Source organism: Trachinotus anak, unplaced genomic scaffold (assembly GCF_046630095.1).
Source record: "Trachinotus anak isolate AG129_WGS33_773 ecotype Australia unplaced genomic scaffold, CSIRO_AGI_Tana_v1 ptg000019l, whole genome shotgun sequence".
NCBI lineage: Eukaryota > Metazoa > Chordata > Actinopteri > Carangiformes > Carangidae > Trachinotus > Trachinotus anak.
This window is the reverse complement of record NW_027273870.1, coordinates 29,537,341-29,557,723: the sequence shown is the minus strand read 5'-3', so window position 1 is coordinate 29,557,723 and position 20,383 is coordinate 29,537,341. Positions and strand designations below refer to the sequence as shown.

At 42.8% G+C, this 20,383-nt stretch overlaps 1 protein-coding gene across 5 annotated transcripts in view; it reads left to right on the top strand.

Annotated features, from left to right (window-relative positions):
- Positions 1 to 8,111: 8,111 nt before the first annotated feature.
- Positions 8,112 to 20,383, top strand: part of jag1a (jagged canonical Notch ligand 1a) — a 29,316-nt gene continuing 17,044 nt past the window's right edge. Inside the window, exons 1-3 of one of the 5 annotated variants that reach the window (XM_071503126.1) lie at positions 8,112 to 8,478; positions 10,338 to 10,640; positions 18,575 to 18,632. In XM_071503126.1, coding sequence (XP_071359227.1) covers positions 8,401 to 8,478; positions 10,338 to 10,640; positions 18,575 to 18,632 — 439 coding nt within the window. In that variant the 5' untranslated portion in view covers positions 8,112 to 8,400. Of the gene's footprint in view, positions 8,479 to 10,337; positions 10,641 to 11,166; positions 12,314 to 15,852; positions 18,464 to 18,574; positions 18,633 to 20,383 lie in introns of those variants that run through there. The other 4 variants (XM_071503125.1, XM_071503127.1, XM_071503129.1 and 1 more) reach the window with 4 other exon arrangements.

Sequence of the window (20,383 nt, the reverse complement as noted above, 5' to 3'; positions counted from 1 at the left end):
AACATGAAGTGCAGCTTTAACTTTTAAAGGTCGTAGGTATAACTGTGGTGGAAGGGGCTGAAGAAACCACCACATCTGCACGGACACGAGAAATAAGGATAAAGAACAAACCCGGCTAAGCAGGAAGTTAATCCAAAACTCTCAGATGCTTTGAGGTTTCTGCAGAGGCTACGTGGATCCTGTTGGTTCAGCTCGTTTGATTTGAACCTTGTTGTTTCAGATTGCACTGACAGATCCTGAACCATTTTCAGTCCTTGGCAGCTGCGAGTCTAGCCGACCAAACTGGTCTCGTTCCCGCTGTTCGATTCAGTTCAGCACATTAGTTTAACCACAGCAGCTCTGGGGGATGGTGGGCTTGTCTTCCCAGTGAGATTGCATAATGATAATCTTAGCTGCTGCCAAGCAGAACACACAGGGACACCAGAACAAAGCAAAGGAAGAAGTTGTGGTGGTGCATGTACAGATTGGGCAATTATTGATTCTCAGTGTGTGTTCGTTTCAGATGTGAGGTAGAATCAGTCAGAGTTGAGTCTGCCTGCATCCACTGGTTTGAACACTCTGACCTGACTCTGTGTTTCCTTCAGAAATCAGCACATACAGAGCAGGACCGCTGCCTGGGTCGGGGTCCTGGATGTTCTGTGTTGGGATGGATGGTGGTTTACAACCTGCAGGTCTCTGACCTGGTTCACATCCTGAGTCTGTGGCTCAGTTTAGGCAACAAGAGCTTGTTTCAGATAAATGTCAATGACAGGGAGCATCTGAGATAGTGTCCTTATGGCATTGTCATGGTTACAATAATAAACGTGGACTGTATCAACAGTGGCATACCTACTTTCATCACCATGGTTACTATAGTAACGGTCATGGCTTGGTTAGATTTAGGAAAAGATGGTGAATTAGGTTAGAATAAGTTCTTCCTCAACATTAGACGATCTTTGTTGTCATGGTTACAATAATAACAATAGAAACAACATAAACTGCTACTGTCACATGGGAATCGAACACCGCTCTATATTCCACCCCAACCTCCTCCTGACGTGGACTTTGTCGCTCTATAAACTACGTCACCGCACTTTTCCCTTTGCTCCTGTCATCGTTACTACGACCACTAGATGTCGCCTAACAACAAAACCTAACTCTGGGTCATAGTGACCTGCTGACAGACGACCTCTGACCCCTTTTCTTACAGGTGTCTCTTTACTATTACTGGAGCTCAGCCGTTAAGATGGTGAGTAAATATCTGGTAAATAACTGATATAAATGATGTCATAATAAGACAAACCTGAAGTGTCTGTCTCAGCTTTTAAAAGAAATGGTGTAAAAGGATAAAAATCACCTCATTATTGTACAAACAAACCTGGAGAGAAAACAGCAGCTGATGCTCAGTAAAGAGCTGAGGGAGACGTGCGGCCTCCAGCTGCGAGCTGACACAGATACTGGCGGCCTGCATGAGTCCGGCCTCAGCTCTGAACTGTGCGTTTCCTTCAGCCCACAGACGCCGCACAAGGCGTGAAAATGAACATGAACTGACGGTGGAGCTTTGCCAAGTTTTCCTCGCTGCTCGCTGAGAAAATTCCTGATGCGACTGCATCAAACCGCGAAAGTCAACATCAGCTGATCTGAAAGTGGTGGTGAGGGGGCTTTTTGTACACACACACTCTGTGTACAGCTAATGTTAGTTTACACAAGGCGTCTTTGTAAGTTATTCATGTGAAGATTACATCATCTAGGAATAAAGAAAACTCTCTCAAGTAATAATCTCCATCAGGATTAATTAAAGAGAAGGCCACCGTAGGATAAATGGGAGCTGATGTGGAGGACTGTGGCAACATCAAGAAAACAAAACACAAACCTACACAAACCACAGCCGCAATTTTAAAAAGCCCCAGAACAATCAACATGGTTCAACATTCGACCACGTCGGGAGGAAGATCGTCTGTGTTCAGGCCTGCAGCGACTTTCCACCGAGGAAAGAATCTTCCAGACACATAACCGTCGTCCTCTGACCTTGTATCTCCAGTTATAGTGATTTTCATGCTGTAATTTAGATGTTTTTTGAGATGAAGTCAAACCATCATGAAACCTTAAAAACCAAATTAAAGAATTCAGACATTAGAACAAGCCCATCAGCTCTGAATTATTCCCGACACAGCGATTCTCCAGCATTTTCTGGGCATGAGGAAAGTTTCAGGTGAGTCTGCTGCAGGCTGAAGACACCGACACAAAGCAAAGCACCAAGTGTCTAAACTCCTCCTGTGAAGCGTGTTGGACACGACCAGCAACCGAAAATTCTGAAGTACGCTTTTGGTTGGGGCTGAGTATTGATCGTCTATGTTTTGATACTGACTGAAAAAGTCTGTGTAGTGCTGAGAACTGAGAGCTGCATGACCTTAAAAACCTGTCTAATCAAAACCCTGTTGTTTTGCTTTTATTTCTAACACTCATCTTGCTAACTTCTGTAGCAGCTTCAGCCTAGCTAGCTTCAGCTAGCTCCGACCTGGTCGGCCCATCTCGACACTTTCCGATACTGAGTCACTGTAGCACCTGAAGACGCAGCTGCTCAGAAGACGTATTATAACCTCTTGTATTGTAAACACCACAATGGCTGAAGCTCTCTGCAAGACTGGTAAATAAACTGTTGATGCTAACGCTGGATATGTAGCAACAGCAAAAGTTACAAATAGCTCTTTAAAAAAAAACCCAACTTTTAAACTGAATACATTCTTTATATCGTATATCTTGAAAAGGTGACATCATTCATTAATGAAATAGTGCACATTTATTTTCCAAACTACAAAACATTTCACCGAGGCCTTTGTCAGTCATTATTTCACCCTGTTCACAGTCACTGTGTCCATGAAACTGTATGTTAGTGAAATCTCTCTTCAGCAGTGACATCCAGACAAACTTGTTTATATCAGACTGACTGAATAAAGTGGGTTTTATTTACAGCCTCGATTCACAGGAGCCTTCCCTCTGCTGTAAACCTGCTCTGCTGTCCTGAAGCAGCCTGAAGACTCTTACATGTTTAAAGTGAGTTTTGACCTCACGTCACATTAACATCAGTAAATCAAGTGAGTGCTGCCGCTGTTTGCAGAGCTGCTTCATTTCACAAAGCAAAGAGCAGCTTCATTTAATGACATTTCCCTCAAACAAACTCAGGACAGTAAGGCATCTGTCAGTAAACAGAGGGCCGAGGAGGAGATGCCTCAGAGGTTTTTACCGCTGCTGTCGTCATCTAACATCAGGATTAGAGCTGGGATCAGCCTGGTTCTTCTTCTGCTGCCAATACCAGAGTAATTTAGTTTGAGTAATACAGACATATTCTACAGAACTGTTTTCAATGAACAAAGCAGCCTTACAGGAACTGTGTTCAAACAAAATACCTTCTAAAATTAGCAAATGTTTCTTATTTCCTGATTTAAATCTGATCAAAAGTCTAAAAATCGGATTAAAGATCAGAGTTTTCATTTGCAGCCAACTTTAGATACTTGAAACTACTTGATACTCAGCCCTGATCAGGATCCAGGTTTCCTGTGTCCAGTGTTTGATGCTGTTGCACACTGCTCTGTCAGAAACACTGTACCTGTTATTCTGGACAACTAATCATATCTTAATATTGTTTTTTTCAAATTCAATATCTAATTTTAAGTTGAAATAAATGTTATACTTTATGCTGCTTTATAATCAAAAACACATGGTCGTCTGCCTTTAACCTTCATCTATCTCGGAGCTGGGTGTTAATTAAAGTGAACTGTTTCATTTGTTACTGAGTATGTGTTGTGACCTTTGACCCTGTAGCTCTTTCTACTTGTGTGTAATCTTGAAGTTAATGAACTAAATATCATCCAGCTGCCTCCATCCCTGCATGTGTCTCTGGATGAGACAGTAGTCATAGTAAAAGTTAACCCAGTGAATGAATGAGCAGCTCTGCTCCTCGCTCTGTGTGAAAACTTCTCACGCTCTCTGTCCTGTCCTCTGTCTCTGACCTCGAGGTCGACGGCGTGGGGAGGGAACGAGTGTGTCGAAACAAACTCCTCCACTGAAAACCTCGAAACGACCACAAAGGTTCATCAGCAGCCAGCGGCTCTGCGCTGCTGCTGCTTCCCCAGAATAACTCGTCCGATGTAACCGCTGCTGCAAGAAATACAGCCTGTAAAATGTTCCTGTGCTGTTCTGCTTAAAGTAATGTTCAGTGTTCAGAATAACAACACTTGAAGAGGCAAAACAACACACATGCAGAATAAACTTTATTCCACAAGCTGAATTGAAAAGAGTTAAAAGAGAATGTGATTAGCTGCTTTGTGGTGAATAATATACAAACAATATATAGTATTTTTCTTCAAAATATTCATTAGGCTCCGATTTCTTCAAGCTCCATCCAGTCTAAAGGCAGATGTCCATGTGTTTGTGATTATAAAGCAGGTCTGGGTTCTATATTAATACTGTGAAAGTATCAAAGCCTCAGTCCACAGAGAAATGCACACAGCCTGTATTCAGACACTGAGCCTTAAAACCAGCCGTCAGGACTTCTGGATTTTTGTGATGTCACAACAAAGCAGTCACTGCTCTCAGTCACGCCCCAAGCCCCGCCCACCTGGACCCACCATCCAATCTTGCAGGATTTGGTTCTCTGAGTGTTTACCTGAAACCTGGTGTATTTTTATTTGATCACTGTGAAAACAGTCGGCCAATCAGAAGAGAGGCTAAGATCCTTGCTTCTGATTGGCTGACTGAGAGAGGCCTGAGAGAGGAGATGTAAAACTACACCGAGATGGCTTTTGGTTTCACAAATATATCCTCTGATGGAGATCAACACTTCAGATAAAACATGTGAAATATGGGACCTTTAAGTTTTTATATAACAAAACAAAACAACGCAACATTAAAAATGTTGTTGAAAAAATTCTCCCAGTGCCTCCTGTTTGAGCCAATTGAACCAAACAAGTAAATCCATAATGAATATGGACACATGAAGCAGTCTGATATAACAGCAGCTGTCTGCGACTCACAACTTGATAAACACGTCAGGTAGAAAGTTCCCGTGTGAATCAAGGGTTTGATATTAGAGCTTTGATGCTGATCATCTTTGTGATTCAGAGTTCGAACATTTTTGAGTGTGAGTGTGTTCACATGAAGCGATTAGACCTGAACGGCATGAGGGCTGTGTGCACTGAGTAACCAGCACGGTGCAGCGGGAGAGCGGCTGCTGGTTGACACAGCAGTCTGCAGGATCTTTTTACTCAGTCATTACAGGAAAATTCCACCTTAAAGCAGAACTCCGCCCGAGATCTGCTCAGCATCAGACTCACTTAGAAGCTCTATCTACGTCAGATTCTGGGTGATCGTGACGGTCCAGCCCATATGCAAATGTTATATATGTACATGTATTGAATTTCCATGACATTCCATGAAATGTATGTATATATAAAATAAAAGCATTTATGTAAAAATGATATATAAAATGTATTAGAAATTGGAATAATTTAATATATTGACATATACTGTACGTCCAGCCCAAACAAATATGTATGTTTATGTATATATTCTTCTAGACATATGTTACATAAATATATATTGTATATATACACATGTTTCAAATTAAAAATTAATAAGAACACACAAGAATAGAGAATTTTTATATGTTATTTTGATAAAATTTATCATAACATCTAACATATATTGTCGACATAAATGGTCACAATCTGTTTTACCAAATAAAAATGCATTATAAATATTTTTGAACATGTTCATATAGAAATTGTGAGGATGTAAACGTGATAATAATATGTCCTCTAATAGGTGACATATATGGAAACATCACTTTTGATATAGGGACATACAGTATATGTCATATATTACATTTCTGTGTGGGAAATTTGGCCTGAGTGCTGATTCTCAGGAGCTAGCTCGTATCCAAGAAATCTGTACAATAAATAAATATGATGCAAGTTTGTTTTCATGACATCTTTGTTTTGTGATATCATGAGATCAAGTTATGTCATGTGATCTTATAACGAGATGACTTTCCTGTAAAAACAGAACAAACTGTTATTGAATAACAGCAAGAAAATGTCAGAATAATATGAAAAATATCTTAAAGTCTCTCGTTGTAACAGACAAAGGATCCCAGACTCTACAATACTGAAATTCTCCTGTACAAACACCTGGTAAATCCTGTCCAGGTGGATTTTCTACCTGTCTGTGATATTATTATTATTATTATTATATTATTGGTGGTTGTCATTGTGCTTCAAAGTCATTTTATTTGTTGGCGACTGATTTACTGGTTAAAAACTCAGCTTGTGTAGTTTGTGTCCATTTATTTTTTTTACAAAAGGGAAAGTTTAGATTTTTTTATGCAACATTTTTACATTTCAACAGAAAGAAAACACGGGGACGTTGGGATTGTTCTTTGATTTACTTCATCTGGATCCTAAACCTGGTCCAGATCAGGTCCTTGTGGGGGGGTGGTGGTGGTGCAGGAGTCTGTCTGATCATCACAGCAGCAGAGGAGAGGTGGGGGCAGGGCTGGTGTTTGGGGTGAGCAGGGTGAGGAGGGAGGGAGGTGGGGTTCGGGGGGATGTGGGGGGGTGCTTTGTCTCTCTTTCAGTGACCGTGGTCCAATAATCTATTCATGGGGCTCCTCCAGGGAAAAGAGCCCAGCTGCTCTAATTTGAGAATAAAGAGGAGGCCACCTTTGTTCTGTCGCTCAGGCTCTATTTCATGAAGAAACATCAACCACCTCCACCACCTCCCCCTCTCTCCCCCCGCCTCCCTGCACCCCCTCCAATACCTCCTTTCATTCCTCCACTCTCCACGTTTGACGCATTCACATATCTCTCTCTAGATTTACATAATCTTTGGTCACAATCTCATGTTTCATATCATGTAACGTTTATATAAAGAAGTAAATATATTTCACTGAATATCTGTATTTGATATGGTACCATCATCTTCCACACATTCAATGATCCCCCTCAGAAATGAGATATAGATAAAGACTGAAATAAAAAATAAAAGGTTAAAAAATATAAATATTCTGTGTATGTCTCTGTCTCTCAGAACCACAGAAAGTAAAAGGTGAATGTGATAAATAAAAACTGAAGTGTTTAGAGAGTGTGTATGGAAGTGATGTGGAAGATTGTGCTGACTAGACGATGAAGATGGTTGTGATTGGGTTAGAGATGAAGGTGGCGGTGACGTGACAGCATCAGGTGGTTATTTTGACTCTAAGTGCAGGAGCACTTGTAATGCCACAGAGGGCTTTTATTTTGAAAGTTGCACACTGCACACAGAGCACCTGAATAATTTCATCATTTCAGGGGTGTCCAAATCCTTTTGCCCCTAAAGTGCAGATAAATAATGGAACATAAGTAAAACACAACACAGACAATAAAAAAAACACAAATCTAATAAACTATTCTGATCTTTACTAAATTAATAGAACCAAAAACACTGTTTTGGTCGACAAATTAGCAAAAGAGAAACAAAATTAGAGAATTTTCTTCAGTTTACATTATGCATCTTTACATTTCCTTAATTACTTAAAAAAAATTCTGTATTTTTCATTTTCTTTTATTAAATATATATAATTTTATTTTTACATTGAATGAATTTTTAGGATTCGTGTAGTGAATTGGTTTTTAAACTGTTAGCAAAGCTCTAACTAACCAAAGACATATCTGTGTATCTGTATTTATACAGGTGTGTTTCATACGTTATAAAAAACATATCTTTCAAGGTGCTCTGTACATTTTTTCATTTGTGCCTTAAGTTACACACACACAAAAATCAAAAAATCACCTTTTGGTTCAGTGAAATTTTGTCTTTTGTGACGTCTCCGAGCAGCATGACAGCAGCATCAGGACAAAAACATTTGAATGTTGATTTAAGGACTTTAACTTCTTCTTCTTCTGATTGTATAATTAGCATCCAGGCGTTAAACCTCTCTCATGTCAGTGTGGGGGGGTTGTTGGCCGCCATGTGTGAAGGCACTTCTCCACCTCTATGTGAACTGACTGTAAAAAACTGTAAACAAACCGCCTCATTAATATTAATCAGTGGGCGCGGTTTGCGTCGAGGCCCCTCCCCCTCTGGTGGATATTACCCAGCCTCCTCCGGGGCCGCTCAAAGTGCTGTCCGGGCTCCCGCTGCAGTCAGTCGGGCTGCAGAGCGCGTTCAGCGGGGGCGGCGATAAAAGGAAATCGGGACAATAGCAGACAAAAGGTTTTCCGTGCAGGAAGGAGGCAGGACGGGTCTTCCTCCTCAGGACTCTGTGGAGGTTTGCTCTGTCTCCGCCCGTGCATGTCCCACCCGGAGGGGTATAAACCCGGAGCGGAGGGTCGCACCGACTATCACTGAGCACCAAGAGCCGCCTGGCTGCAGCCCGCCGCCGGCATGACCCCCGCACGGAGCTCCGTCCTCCTCCCCGCTGCCCTCAGCCTGCAGCTTCTCCTGCTCTCCGCCCGCATCCAGGTACCAGACTCCCGCTGCTGTCTGCCCTATGACCAGGTCGCTCTAAAGTGCAGCCAGCTGAGCTGTAGGAAGAGGCAGAAACATGTGACAAATGTTCCTCTTGTGTTCTGGATAAAATGATGTTGATCTTCTTCTTAAATCAGCGGTTACTTCGGATTTCCATAAAGTTTGCCAAAAGTTGTTATGTCATGTCGTAAAAGTGCGTTTGAACCTTGAATTTAAAACTCAAGTTATCATATTCACACTGTGATGAAGTGTGCCTGGAAAAACAGCCCTTTAAGAGATGAAACGGCTGAATTAGATAATTGAATTTGTGAAATATTCCTGTTACATTAAACCAACATTAACATAAATCATCATGGTTGAATTTACAAGTTTGAGAAAGTTGAGACAAAAAACGGAATAATTTAATTTAATTATTAATCAAGGATAATCATTCTTAATATAAAGGTGAACTATTTACACATTTAGTGACTGTAACAGAATGCGATCGTTTATACACTAAATCTTCAGGTTAATTAGGGAATTTAAAGACCATTCATTTGTATTTAGAGCCTTGTGCATAAAAAAAGTCCTTTAGTTAATGGGACTCTGGTTCCTTGGGGACAAATTCCATTTGATTTTGCTCAGCGTTGGACCACATGGACTGAGTTTTGAGCTCATGCATCGCACCGGCCGCAAACTGTTGGACTCAGACTGACACTGCTCTTGTTAATCAGAATCATTCTTGTTCTGCTTCGCTGTCATTAGTTTTCTGTGTGAGCTGTGAGTTGGATCCTGCAGAGAGCCGAGTCTGCTCAGTGACTCTGCAGCCGCGTTCACCTGGTCTCCTGAAGTTAAACTGTCCTGCCACTGATCATATTTGATGTTTAAATATTTACAGGACAAACATGTAGAAACAGCAGCCAGGTGGAGAAGCTGCAACTAATATGTGATTAGTCCGTTTATCGATCAGTCAGTCAACAGATACCTTTCCTGTAACTATCTTGATAGTGAAGTTTTCATATTTTCATACTTCCTGCTTCTCAAATGTGAAGATATGATGCTTTTCTTTTCTGGGTTTTGGACTCTTGGTGGAATAAAACAAGATGGCAAATATTTGCCACATTTGTCAAAATTCTCCATTAACTTCCGGACAATCAACTAATTGATTAGTCAGCTGAATCTTCATGTCCACTTCCTTCACAGTTTCATGTTGTTTCGTCCAAACTTTGTTCAAACTTGCAGAGCTTCATCTGAAATTCCAGTGGTGAGCCAAAGGTTTTCAAATCTACGTATTTGTCTAAAATGATTCATAAGAACAAACACTGGAGTCCTGGCTTTGAATTAAAGTCAGGGTGGATCGGCCTCTGCAGGTTCATGTGACCGTTCCTTTTGTCTCTTGCAAGCTTCCAGTCTTTGTGGCAGCCCAGTACTAAATGGCTGGAGCTTCATCAGGAGGAATTCTGGGGGAAAATCACAGTTGAAGAGTTTAGAAAGAAGTTCAAGTGATCAAATGATGGTTTTTCTCTCATTTATTTATTTTTATAGAAATAAATAATTTTTTTTTGACATTTCAAGGTAAATATGTGTCATAAAGTTGACCACACCTGGAGGACAGAGGTAGACCAGTAGTTAACCTGAACCTCTTTTCAAGAAAAGAGACATAATCCAACAGTCAGACCTGGTCCTGAGCATACTTGGACCAAAAACCCTGGTCAAGAGAGAGCTGCAAGTTTTGGGTATTAGACCTAAAAACTGAGCCCTACTTGAGGCTGGTTAGTAATGGAAAATCATTTGGATCTAGGTCGGACCCTCGAGGACCTCCACAGTCCTGTTTCACTCCCTGCCGGTGACTCACCTGTCGACCCTCTCTGCAGGTTTCTTCAGCTTCGGGACACTTTGAGCTTCAGATTCTGTCGATGCAGAACATCAACGGCCGGCTGCAGACCGGTGCCTGCTGCGACGGACCCCGGGACACGACGGATCAGCGCTGCACGGTGGACGAATGCGACACCTACTTCCGGGTGTGTCTGAAGGAGTACCAGCTGAAGGTCTCCTCGGCCGGGCCCTGCAGCTTCGGCACCACCTCCACGCCTGTGCTCGGTGGGAATACCTTTTCTTTACGCAACACCAAGAGCGACAAAGCCAAGATCGTGCTGCCGTTCAGCTTTGCGTGGCCGGTGAGTCCGAAAGTTCTGCAGTTCGTCAATGAGTCATTGGTGTTTTGAATGAATGTCTCAGAGGATTCGAAGTTTCTGATGCTCATTGTGTCTAAAACCAGATGTTCATATTTTACACCACATGTTTGGATCCGACCTGAATTGATATCAAGATGCTGAAACACTTTGTTGGGTTTGGTGTTTCCTGTGTTGATTCAGTCCCCTGCAGTTTGACTGATGTACTGTTCCCACAGCTGCTGCATCACCAGAGAAAAGGTGAAGCATTTGAAATGAAGCTGAGGCCATAGTTATCAAGCTCATGGGACTTAAAATATTTTACATTCAGCTGAGGGAACTAGTCTGAAATGTGGCAGTTTAAAGTTCACAGTGTAGAAATGCAGAAGATTCAGGAGGAGTCCGGGTTCTTTATGGTCTCAGTGACGGGAGACGGTGTGTGTCTTTCCTGCGTAGTTGTTGTAGTTTTCTCCCCTGACCTTTCAGTGTGGGGCGGTGGGGCAGTGGTAGAGCTGGGGGGGGGGATAAAGGGCTGTTGTTGGCGGCCGGCTGCGGGACATTCCTGCTGTTGACCCTGGTAACTGACATGTTAAACGAAGCCGTCGTGGTCGCCGGGCAGGATGAGGTTTGTGTTGTTGTTGTCTCGTCTCTGTGTGTGCGTCGGCGGCTTGTTCCAAACCTGCAGACACCTCCGTCACTTCTTCAACCACCTCCTCCTCCTCCTCTTTCTTCCCTGCAGCTGTTTTTATGTGTGTCTCATTTTATCTTTTCCCTTCTCTCGTTTTACACGTGTGGATCTTGTCTTTTTGTTTATTTGGATGCTTCTTTTCCTTTAACCATTTTTCTTTCTCTTTTCTCTCTCTGTCTTTCCCTCCACCTCCTGATGGTTTATACAGGAACAATAGTCACGTCCCTGGCTGGGCTGCAGCCGGGGCTTATGGGACAATGCTGGGGCTGACGGGCTGGGACTCTGGGGGGGTGGATTGTGGTGTATCCACCATGAATGATGCAGTATTGGAGGTGATTTAGCAACAGGAAACAGGCACCAGAGCAGAGTTAATGATGCAATGTGCTGGCATCACCAGTAGCATCCGTCCACCCACTGTGCACACACTTTAAATCTGAATCCTCTGAATCCACCAATCACAGCACAGTGAGCAGGGTCCAGATATTTACAGAGGTCAGAAGTTTGAATCGAGTTTCCTCTCAGGAAGGACCCTCAGAGGGTGCCATGGTCCAGGTTTGTGCTGCAGGAGAGCTGCGTTTATTCATCAGTTATTAGATAAGTCAGTGAACCTGTCCTACGTTATTTCCTGGTTTTAAACCAGTGGTGGTGGTGGTGGTGATGATGATGATGATGATGATGATGAAGGCAGAAAAGTGCAGCAGTCAGTTGAGAAGAATAGAAAAGAGCAGTTTCCCGTGTGACCACAGGACGGTGGTAAATGTTACAACACAAGTAGAGAAGAGTCATGACGCAAAAACAAAAGCAGGGAGTGAACATGAGCAAAGTTGTGTTTAGATTCATTACAGTTGGACTCTTTCCCTCATGTACAAACAATGATCGCGATTATGGATGAACGGTGACGTCCCGGTGTCCGAGCCACAGCGGCACCGTGAGGTTCTACTGTGACGTGTTCGTGATGTGGACGTGAACACACACGCCTGCAGTTTTCCAAGTAAAGTTCTACACACCAGCACACGCACGTTAATTCTCCAGAAAAGCAGCAGTTTCATCATATTTGACACATCTAGGCAACTGTACATGACTCACATGACGGGTGATGAGGAAACAGGTTCATAGCTGAGCAGAAACAACAAGCATGTGAAATCTGTGTACAGGTCAAAGGACGGAAATGATCAGGGCTGTTGATTATTATATTATATTATCATTTTCATATCATTATTCATTTTTTAAATTCTTTTTTTAAATATTTAAAAAAAAAAAATTTTATCTTCAACATCTCTGAATCGTCCTTTTATGGCTTTACCTGTGTGTTTTTCTGCTCCCTCTAATTGTCCTTATTTGTGTTTCTGTCCTTTGACTTCCATTACTTTTGATTCATTTGTCAAAGCACTTAGTAAATCCCGTTGTTAAAGGTGCCATATGAATAAATAAATAAAGTTATTTTTTTTAGCGATCGTTAAATCTATAAGTGACGCGCAAATCTAACCACAGCCCAACGCCAGAGCCGAGGTGGCCAGCCTGGTTCTGTTAGAGACGTTTTTCTTTGCTTCTGTCACCGGCTGATAGTGGGAGCTGTTGGGTCTCTGTAAATAATATCTGAATTTATGAAACATGCCCAGACATCACTTCTGTTCCTCTCCAGCCTCCGGTTACTGAGGGCGAAGAGATTTGAAACCTAAAGTCAGAGTCTGAAGGAAGGAGGCAGTGAAAGTGAAGCGCAGCCTCTTTGCATGTTTCCCAGTGATAACTGAGGCAGCAGAAATGCCTGCTGGGATTTTTTTTTTTTTGTGCCAGGCTCAGACGAGTCCAGATGTGGTCGACCAAACATGGACATTTCTGATGACCAAAGTCCTGCTGACATCCAGTCGTTCCGTGGTTATTTTCCCATCCTGCCTTTCTTTCCTCACCTCCTGACATCAGACGGGTTCTCACAGGGTTTTTCCCAGTGATCCGTTAAACCTCACATCAGTTTGACCTCTGTCCCAGCCGTGTTATCATTGCATGCTAACATGGTCCAGACTTCTCATCACCACGCAGATGATCCATCAAGTCTCTGCAAGTTGACTTTTCAAGATATTTTTTGGGCGTTATTGTTTTATCTGCTAGGGCAGTAGAGAGTGACGGTGGGGCAGAGAGAGGCACGCAGGTCAGAGTTGGGCCGGTCGGGAGTCAGACCTGCGACTCGCCTGCTAAGAGGCGGTACACGCCCTAACCACTCAGGTCGCCCCTGCAGGCTGATTTTAATAGAAATTAATTGAAACTGATGACGAGGGGCGGAGATCCGTCACTTTTGTCCACTACAAGCAGGAAAATGAGTTAAACCTGTTTCCAATGTAATTCAACTGGACTGATGTGCTCTCTTCTGATTGGCTGACTCTTTTGCTAGTGATCCAATAAAAATATCGCAGATTTCAGGTAAACACTCAGAGAAACCAAGTCTTGCAAGGTTGGATGCTGGGTGCAGGTGGGCGGTGCTTGGGGCATGACTGAGGGCAGTGACTGCTTTGTTGTGACATCACAAAGTTCCAGAAGTCCTGACGGCTGGTTTTAAGGCTCAGTGTCTGAATACAGGCTGTGTGCATTTCTCTGTGGACTGAGGCTTTGATACTTTCACAGTATTAATATAGAATCTAGACCTGCTTTATAATCACAAACACATGGACATCTGCCTTTAGACTATAAGGGACCTTTAACATCATAACAATAAGTTGCAGCTTCAGTTGATTCTCAGTGAAATCTGAGGTGTTGTTGTTTTGTTGTTGACCTTCAGGGAGTCCTGAATGTTCCCGATGCTTTGAGAAGCAGCGATGCCTGAACTGCATCTTATTCTCATCAGGTCTGGACGCGGCGTCAGACAGACCAACAAACAGAACATAAACAGAGGAAGTTTTCCTTTTTTCGGCCGCAGTGTGACTGAGTTCGGAGCCTCCCTCCTCCCTGCCTGGACCTGCCTCCACATGTCGCCTGGCTCTCACTGCTAACAAACTATTTTCCCACACCGAGCCTGCAGCCAGAGAAAGCAGTTCCACCTCCTCAATCAAACAATCAAAGGGACGGGGAGTGATGGGAAATCACCAACAGTCTGTGGATGAATGCTGGTAGATGTTTTGGCAAGAAGCGAGTGGAACCTGTTGGCAGGTGACCAGCTGTCAGGTTCTCGCTCCGGCTCTCGTCTTAAAATCTAATTAGCTGCTAAAATGTTTTGAGGTGCCACCCACTGTGTTTGGTGGGCAACATGTTTATTTTTCCTTCAGGGTCAGGAGGAATCAGCCTGACGCCTAGATCCAGTTTCAGCCAGAGAGGTGACGCAAGGATGTTGCAAGAGTTGTTCAGAGGGTTTTCAGTCGCAGCTTCAGCACGTTAGCTCGGTTCTGCATTAGTGCCAGTTATGTGGCGTTGGGGTAAACAGCGCCGTGGTACACTGGAGACATGACTCGCTCCGTGGAGCAGCCGACCAGGAATCAGGAGGGTTTCACAGATCTGTAGGCCTCAGGTTTAGATCTTATTGATTCTGATTCTGCTTTCAGATTCTGGTTCTTCTTGGTTCTGATTCTTGTCAGGAAGAAAAGAAAAGCAGATTTATTTTCAGCTGCCAGAAACATCATGAAGGATTCTTTTTGTGATACTTTTCAGTGGAAGATGTCGTCTGCTGCTCACTACTGTCCAGGCTCCTGGTGCTCGGTTCCATTTTGGATCTGGTTCCTGATCAGCATTCGTTAAACACTAACCAATCTGTTATCGAACCTTTTATCTCCCCTCGTTATTTTTCATTAACACCTGTGTAGAAAACCTGCAGGTGAGTTGTGCAGCTCCTCTCTTGTTGCTGCCTCTTGTTAAAACGAGCAGCGGTTGGTAGATAATGATCAGCTGGAGCTAATTAATGTTAATTAATGTGAAACTTCAGTCTGTTGGTTGATGTGCTCTCTTCAAGCTGCTGACTGTTGTTTGTGAGTCCCAGTGTGCATCAGATCAATATGTGGAGCTCTGGGATCTGGATCAAGTGGTTTTTGAATCAGGTGTAAGAGTCAGTTTGTTCCAGCTGTCTCTCAATGTGTCACAACGATGAGTTCATTTAGCAGCTGCTAAACAACAACAGCTGATCACAGATCTGAAGTGAGTCTTTGAGTTTAGAACTTTACTTATAAATGATGAAATCTCAAAATGTTTCAGATTTGATCAAATGCTAATGAACCTCAACCCTGATACTGTCTGTGGTGAAGCTGAGCCAAACTGGTGCTTTAGCCCCGTAACCGTCAGTGTAGACGGGAGCCGACCTCGTCCAAACTGCACCACTTAAAGCTCCACACAGTATAAAGGTGGATGTCCATGTGTTTGTGATTATAAAGCAGATCTAGGTTCTATATTAATACTGTGAAAGTATCAAAGCCTCAGTCCACAGAGAAATGCACACAGCCTGTATTCAGAAACTGAGCCTTAAAACCAGCTGTCAGGACTTCTGGAACTTTGTGATGTCACAACAAAGCAGTCACTGCTCTCAGCCACGCCCCAAGCCCCGCCCACTTGGACCCACCATCCAACCTTGCAGGGTTGAAATCTGCTATATTTTTATTGGATCACTCAGAAAACAGCCAACCAGATGAGAGTCTCAGATCCTCTCTTCTGATTGGCTGACTGACCTGTTGTCACTAGAGCTCCAGAGAGAAGCCTGAGAGAGGAGATGTAAAACTACACTGAGATGGTTTATATATCTTCTTATGGACATCAACACTTCAGATAAAACACAGAAGAAGAGTCAAACATTGAGCTTTAATGTCTGAGGGAAGGAAACACGTGGACATGAGTAAAAAGTCTGACGGGAGAGAGAAACATGAAACATGAGCAGTCACATGATCTGACAGGATTATTACTGACACAGATCTCAGATGTTAACCTGGTGTGTTTAACGTGGTCGTTCCTGGTGAATGATCCTTCGCGTCACTGTCCTGCTGTGAAATCCAGCTACATGTCTGCACACACAGCCAAGTATAATACTTCTGCTCTCGCCGTATATCAGCCCCTGTTTGTGTTAATGTATAACTCCACCATATTTTCCATCTCCAGTGAAGTAGAAGAACACAGGAACCATCTCAGACATGAGTTGGTCCCCTGTGTGATGCCTGTCACGGCTCATTATGCTCCAATAATCCTGTCAGCAGCTCTGGGCGCTCGATAACCAGACATCACAGCCCGAGCTAACCACTAATCTGTAAACGACACGGCCCGACTGTGGTTTCCTGCAGCGCTGAGTGTCGGTCGGAGCGAGTTTATCTAGCTGCTGTGGATCTACTCCAACATCAGCAGGGTTTGATAAATCTGGACAGGATGATGTAAGACCACCTAGACCGACGTTCAGGCACATTTAGACCAACTTTAATTTTGTTGCAGATCCTGAGTTCAGTCTCGGAGAGTCGGGCACGACATCGACGCCACAGCAAACAGGAGACCGTCCAGTCATGTGACCAGGTTTATGGCGTTGCCGCTCTGATTGGTGGGCTCTGTGGCAGTTTTCCCACAGCAGTGTGGATGGTGGTCGGGTCTCAGGGCTCAGATCTCCGCACACAGGACTGGGTCCTCGTGACTGTGCTGAGCTGCTGTGTTTGAGCTTCACAAACATTTCAGCCTTTTCTTCTGGACCAGTCCGACCCGCTGAGTTGGTGCTCGTCAACTCAAGTCAACTTTATATTTTCCTGACAATGATTATACTTTGAATAATTTGCAGTTTAGAGGGAAGGGTGAGAACATAACCTCCGTATTTCTGTACTGCAGTTTGCTGGTCCTTAATATCTGGCAGCAGGGGCTCAGGTGGTAGAGCTGGTTGTCCACTGATCGCAGGGTTAGTGGTTCAAGCCCCGGCTCCGGCTGAGGTCCGTGGCCAGACACTGAACTGATGACCTGTATTATAACACAGCTGTGATTTTCACTATGATGGATCCACAGTCTCAGTGTCACAGCAGCGTCTTCCTTTATACTGATACATGTTGATGAAGCTGATCTCAGAGAGAACATGTGTCCACAAATCCTTCAGTGTGGAGCTACAGAGCCTCGACCTACAAATCCAGTTGTGTTGCGTTATTGTCATTTCTACACAAACACAAACACAACAGCCTCCAAGTCTATTACTGGTCCCAAAACAATGTCTTAACCTCAAACAGCCCTCACTTTGTTTTCACTTTCCTAAAATGCCCTCACTTTAGAGGGTTGAGCAAGGACCTCACAAAAATAGGACACACACACACACACACACACAGACACACACACACACACACACACACACACAGACACACACACACACATGCAGACAGTCAGACACACACACACACTACAGTTTTTGTGATGCTCCACTCTCTTTATTTTTAGCGTCTGGTTGACATCGAGCTCTGTGTTCAGATGGTGTGAATGTTGGAGAGAGAGTGTCACTATAGAAAGAGAGAGAGATCTGCAAGCCTGAAACCACAGTAACACACACACACACACACACATGCACACACGCACACACACACACACACACACACACACACACACACACACACTTTGGCTCTGATCTGTTATATGCGGTGAGAGCGACCCTGTCCTTAAGAGACAAAGAGTTTCAAAGTGGAGCTGAAATAATGGGACTTGAACACACACACACACACACACACACTTGTACAAACACAACAAACACATGCAGAGCTGCAGGAGGATGTTTCAGTGATGTCGTGGTGCTCTGGTTTCCATGACGATCGGACACACAGTCGATGATGAAGTTGTGTTTTTATCAGTAAATATCTGCAGATTTGTGCTAAACGTTATTTGTAAGTTCTAGTTACATGTTATAAATGATGAGGTTTTATTTTCCCTGGTTTTTGGTTTCAGTTTGTTTAGTTTAGTTCAACATGTGTAATTTTTGTGGTTTGATACTCAACATGTTTATATTTGATGTTGAATAATGAAGCGATGAAGAGTTTGTGGTTTGTTGAATATTGGTGTTTATATGATGGAATTTAATCTTGAAGAATCAAATCTAATTTGATCCCATTTAATTCTACTGAATAGAATCCAGACTGCATTGATTTGGGAGATTGGTGCCGTCACCCACAGCGGTTACACAGCACCTCCTCTTTCCATGACAGGATACATGATCTGGTTTCATAAGAGCCAAGTAAAAAAATCCTCATGTTTCAGAAGCTGTTAGAAAATAAAATAAAATTTTAAACCAGTTAATTATGAAAATGTGTGTTGGTTAATTCTGTGTGTGTCTGTCTGTGTGCAGAGGTCCTACACGTTGATTGTGGAAGCCTTGGACTTCAACAATGACTCGTCCTCGAGCAGTGAGTATCATCATCATCATCATCATCATTGTCATCGTCATCGTCATCGTCATCGTCATCATCAACCACCTTTCACAGCTCTCTGTTCTGTTTAGTTTCCTGCTGAAAATAAAATTACCTTTGACCTTTGAGCTGCACAGACACTAAAACTAGAGACGTCACTTCAGTGTGAAAAGTAACAGAGCTTCAGAAAATCAGATCAGATTCAGTTTGTTGGTTCAAACACAAAAAGAAACTGAGATGGATCTGTCAGATTATAAACAACCATCTGTCATTATAACGGCTATTTATTTAATCAATTCATCATTTTGACTTCATTAACTAAATATTGAGAACAGTGTACAAAAGATATTAAATTACACAAAACCACAATTTACAACATCCAGCCGCTGTTGTGACTCCTCTATAAATGTGATGAGACATTTTGAGATTGAAATTATTATTAAACAAAGAATAATTCAAGCAAACTTCAAAACATCAGAATTAGAATCAATGAGTGAACTTTAACTTATTTAGCACCTTTCATGCAAAACAGTGCAGCTCAAAGTGCTTTACAATAAAAACATGTACATGTGCTTCAAAGAATTATAAGACAGCACTAAAATAATATTATTAGAATTTATAATATAAAAAATAAAATATTATAACAATAATGTTTAGATAAATAAATTAAACCAGAAAGCAGATAGTTAAAGGCTTTTAACTTAATTAGAATATTTTTTGTGTGATTATTTTTCCACAAATGTAATTTAAATTGTTTGTAAAACCAAGTTAGATCATAAATTAAAATATAATTTCAAAGGCACAAAATAAGAAAAATAACTTAAAAAAATAAAGATTGATATTAAAAAAACAAATAACAAAATGTGATGAAATGAGTCAATAATGAAACTACACAGAAGACGTTAAACAGTGAGTGAGTCGTCACTCCCCTTCTCGTTTATACACCAGCCTGAGGAGGCGTTCACATGCCCAGGATCAGACCCATTCAGAAATCTGGTCGTAAAGTGTGTGTGTGTTTATGTTTGTGTGTGTGTTTATCACCCAGTGGTCAGCGAGGCAGTCGGAGTGAGAGTGTTGGCTCGGTGCTGTATTTGGCGTCCCACAGGGAACCATTATAGGCTCCGTGTGAAGTTGGTTGACCCCCCCCCTGGTCCAGTTGGGAGGGTGAAGAGGGGGTGGGGGTGACAGGGAGTCCGGTTCATTTGAGTTTTAGTCCAAACACGGAGCCAGGAGCGTGTAGGCTGCTGGCGAGGCTCAGCTGCTGAGCGTTTGTGTGAGATTTGGAGGGTTGGTTCAGAGCGGGAAGGTTGACGCTGGAACCGCTGAGGAACCAAATGAGGACAGAACAAATATTGACCCTCTCGTTTAGCATCAACAAGCTAAGTGACCCCGGCACGTGGCCCCTAACAAACACCTGCATCTTTCTGTCTCTGTGGTTCAGCTCAGGTAAACACAGCTTTAGGAACCCAGTCATTTTATCACTGAGTAAAGCTGCACTCGAGACCTGCAGAGCTTTTTAGCCTGTTTTAGCCTGTTTTTGGTTGTGCAGCAGGTTTCCTGTCTGGTTTGGTCTCAATGTTTTCTCAGCAGCTACAGAGCCAGATGTTTCCCTCAGGAGCTGGTGGAGACCAAACACGGAGCTAAAAGAGCGGGAGCACTGGACCGAGATTCATGTTGGCTCATGTTTCAGTCTTAAGGTTGAAAGAAAGACACTTTTACTTTTACCATGTGTTCAATAAATCTCCAGT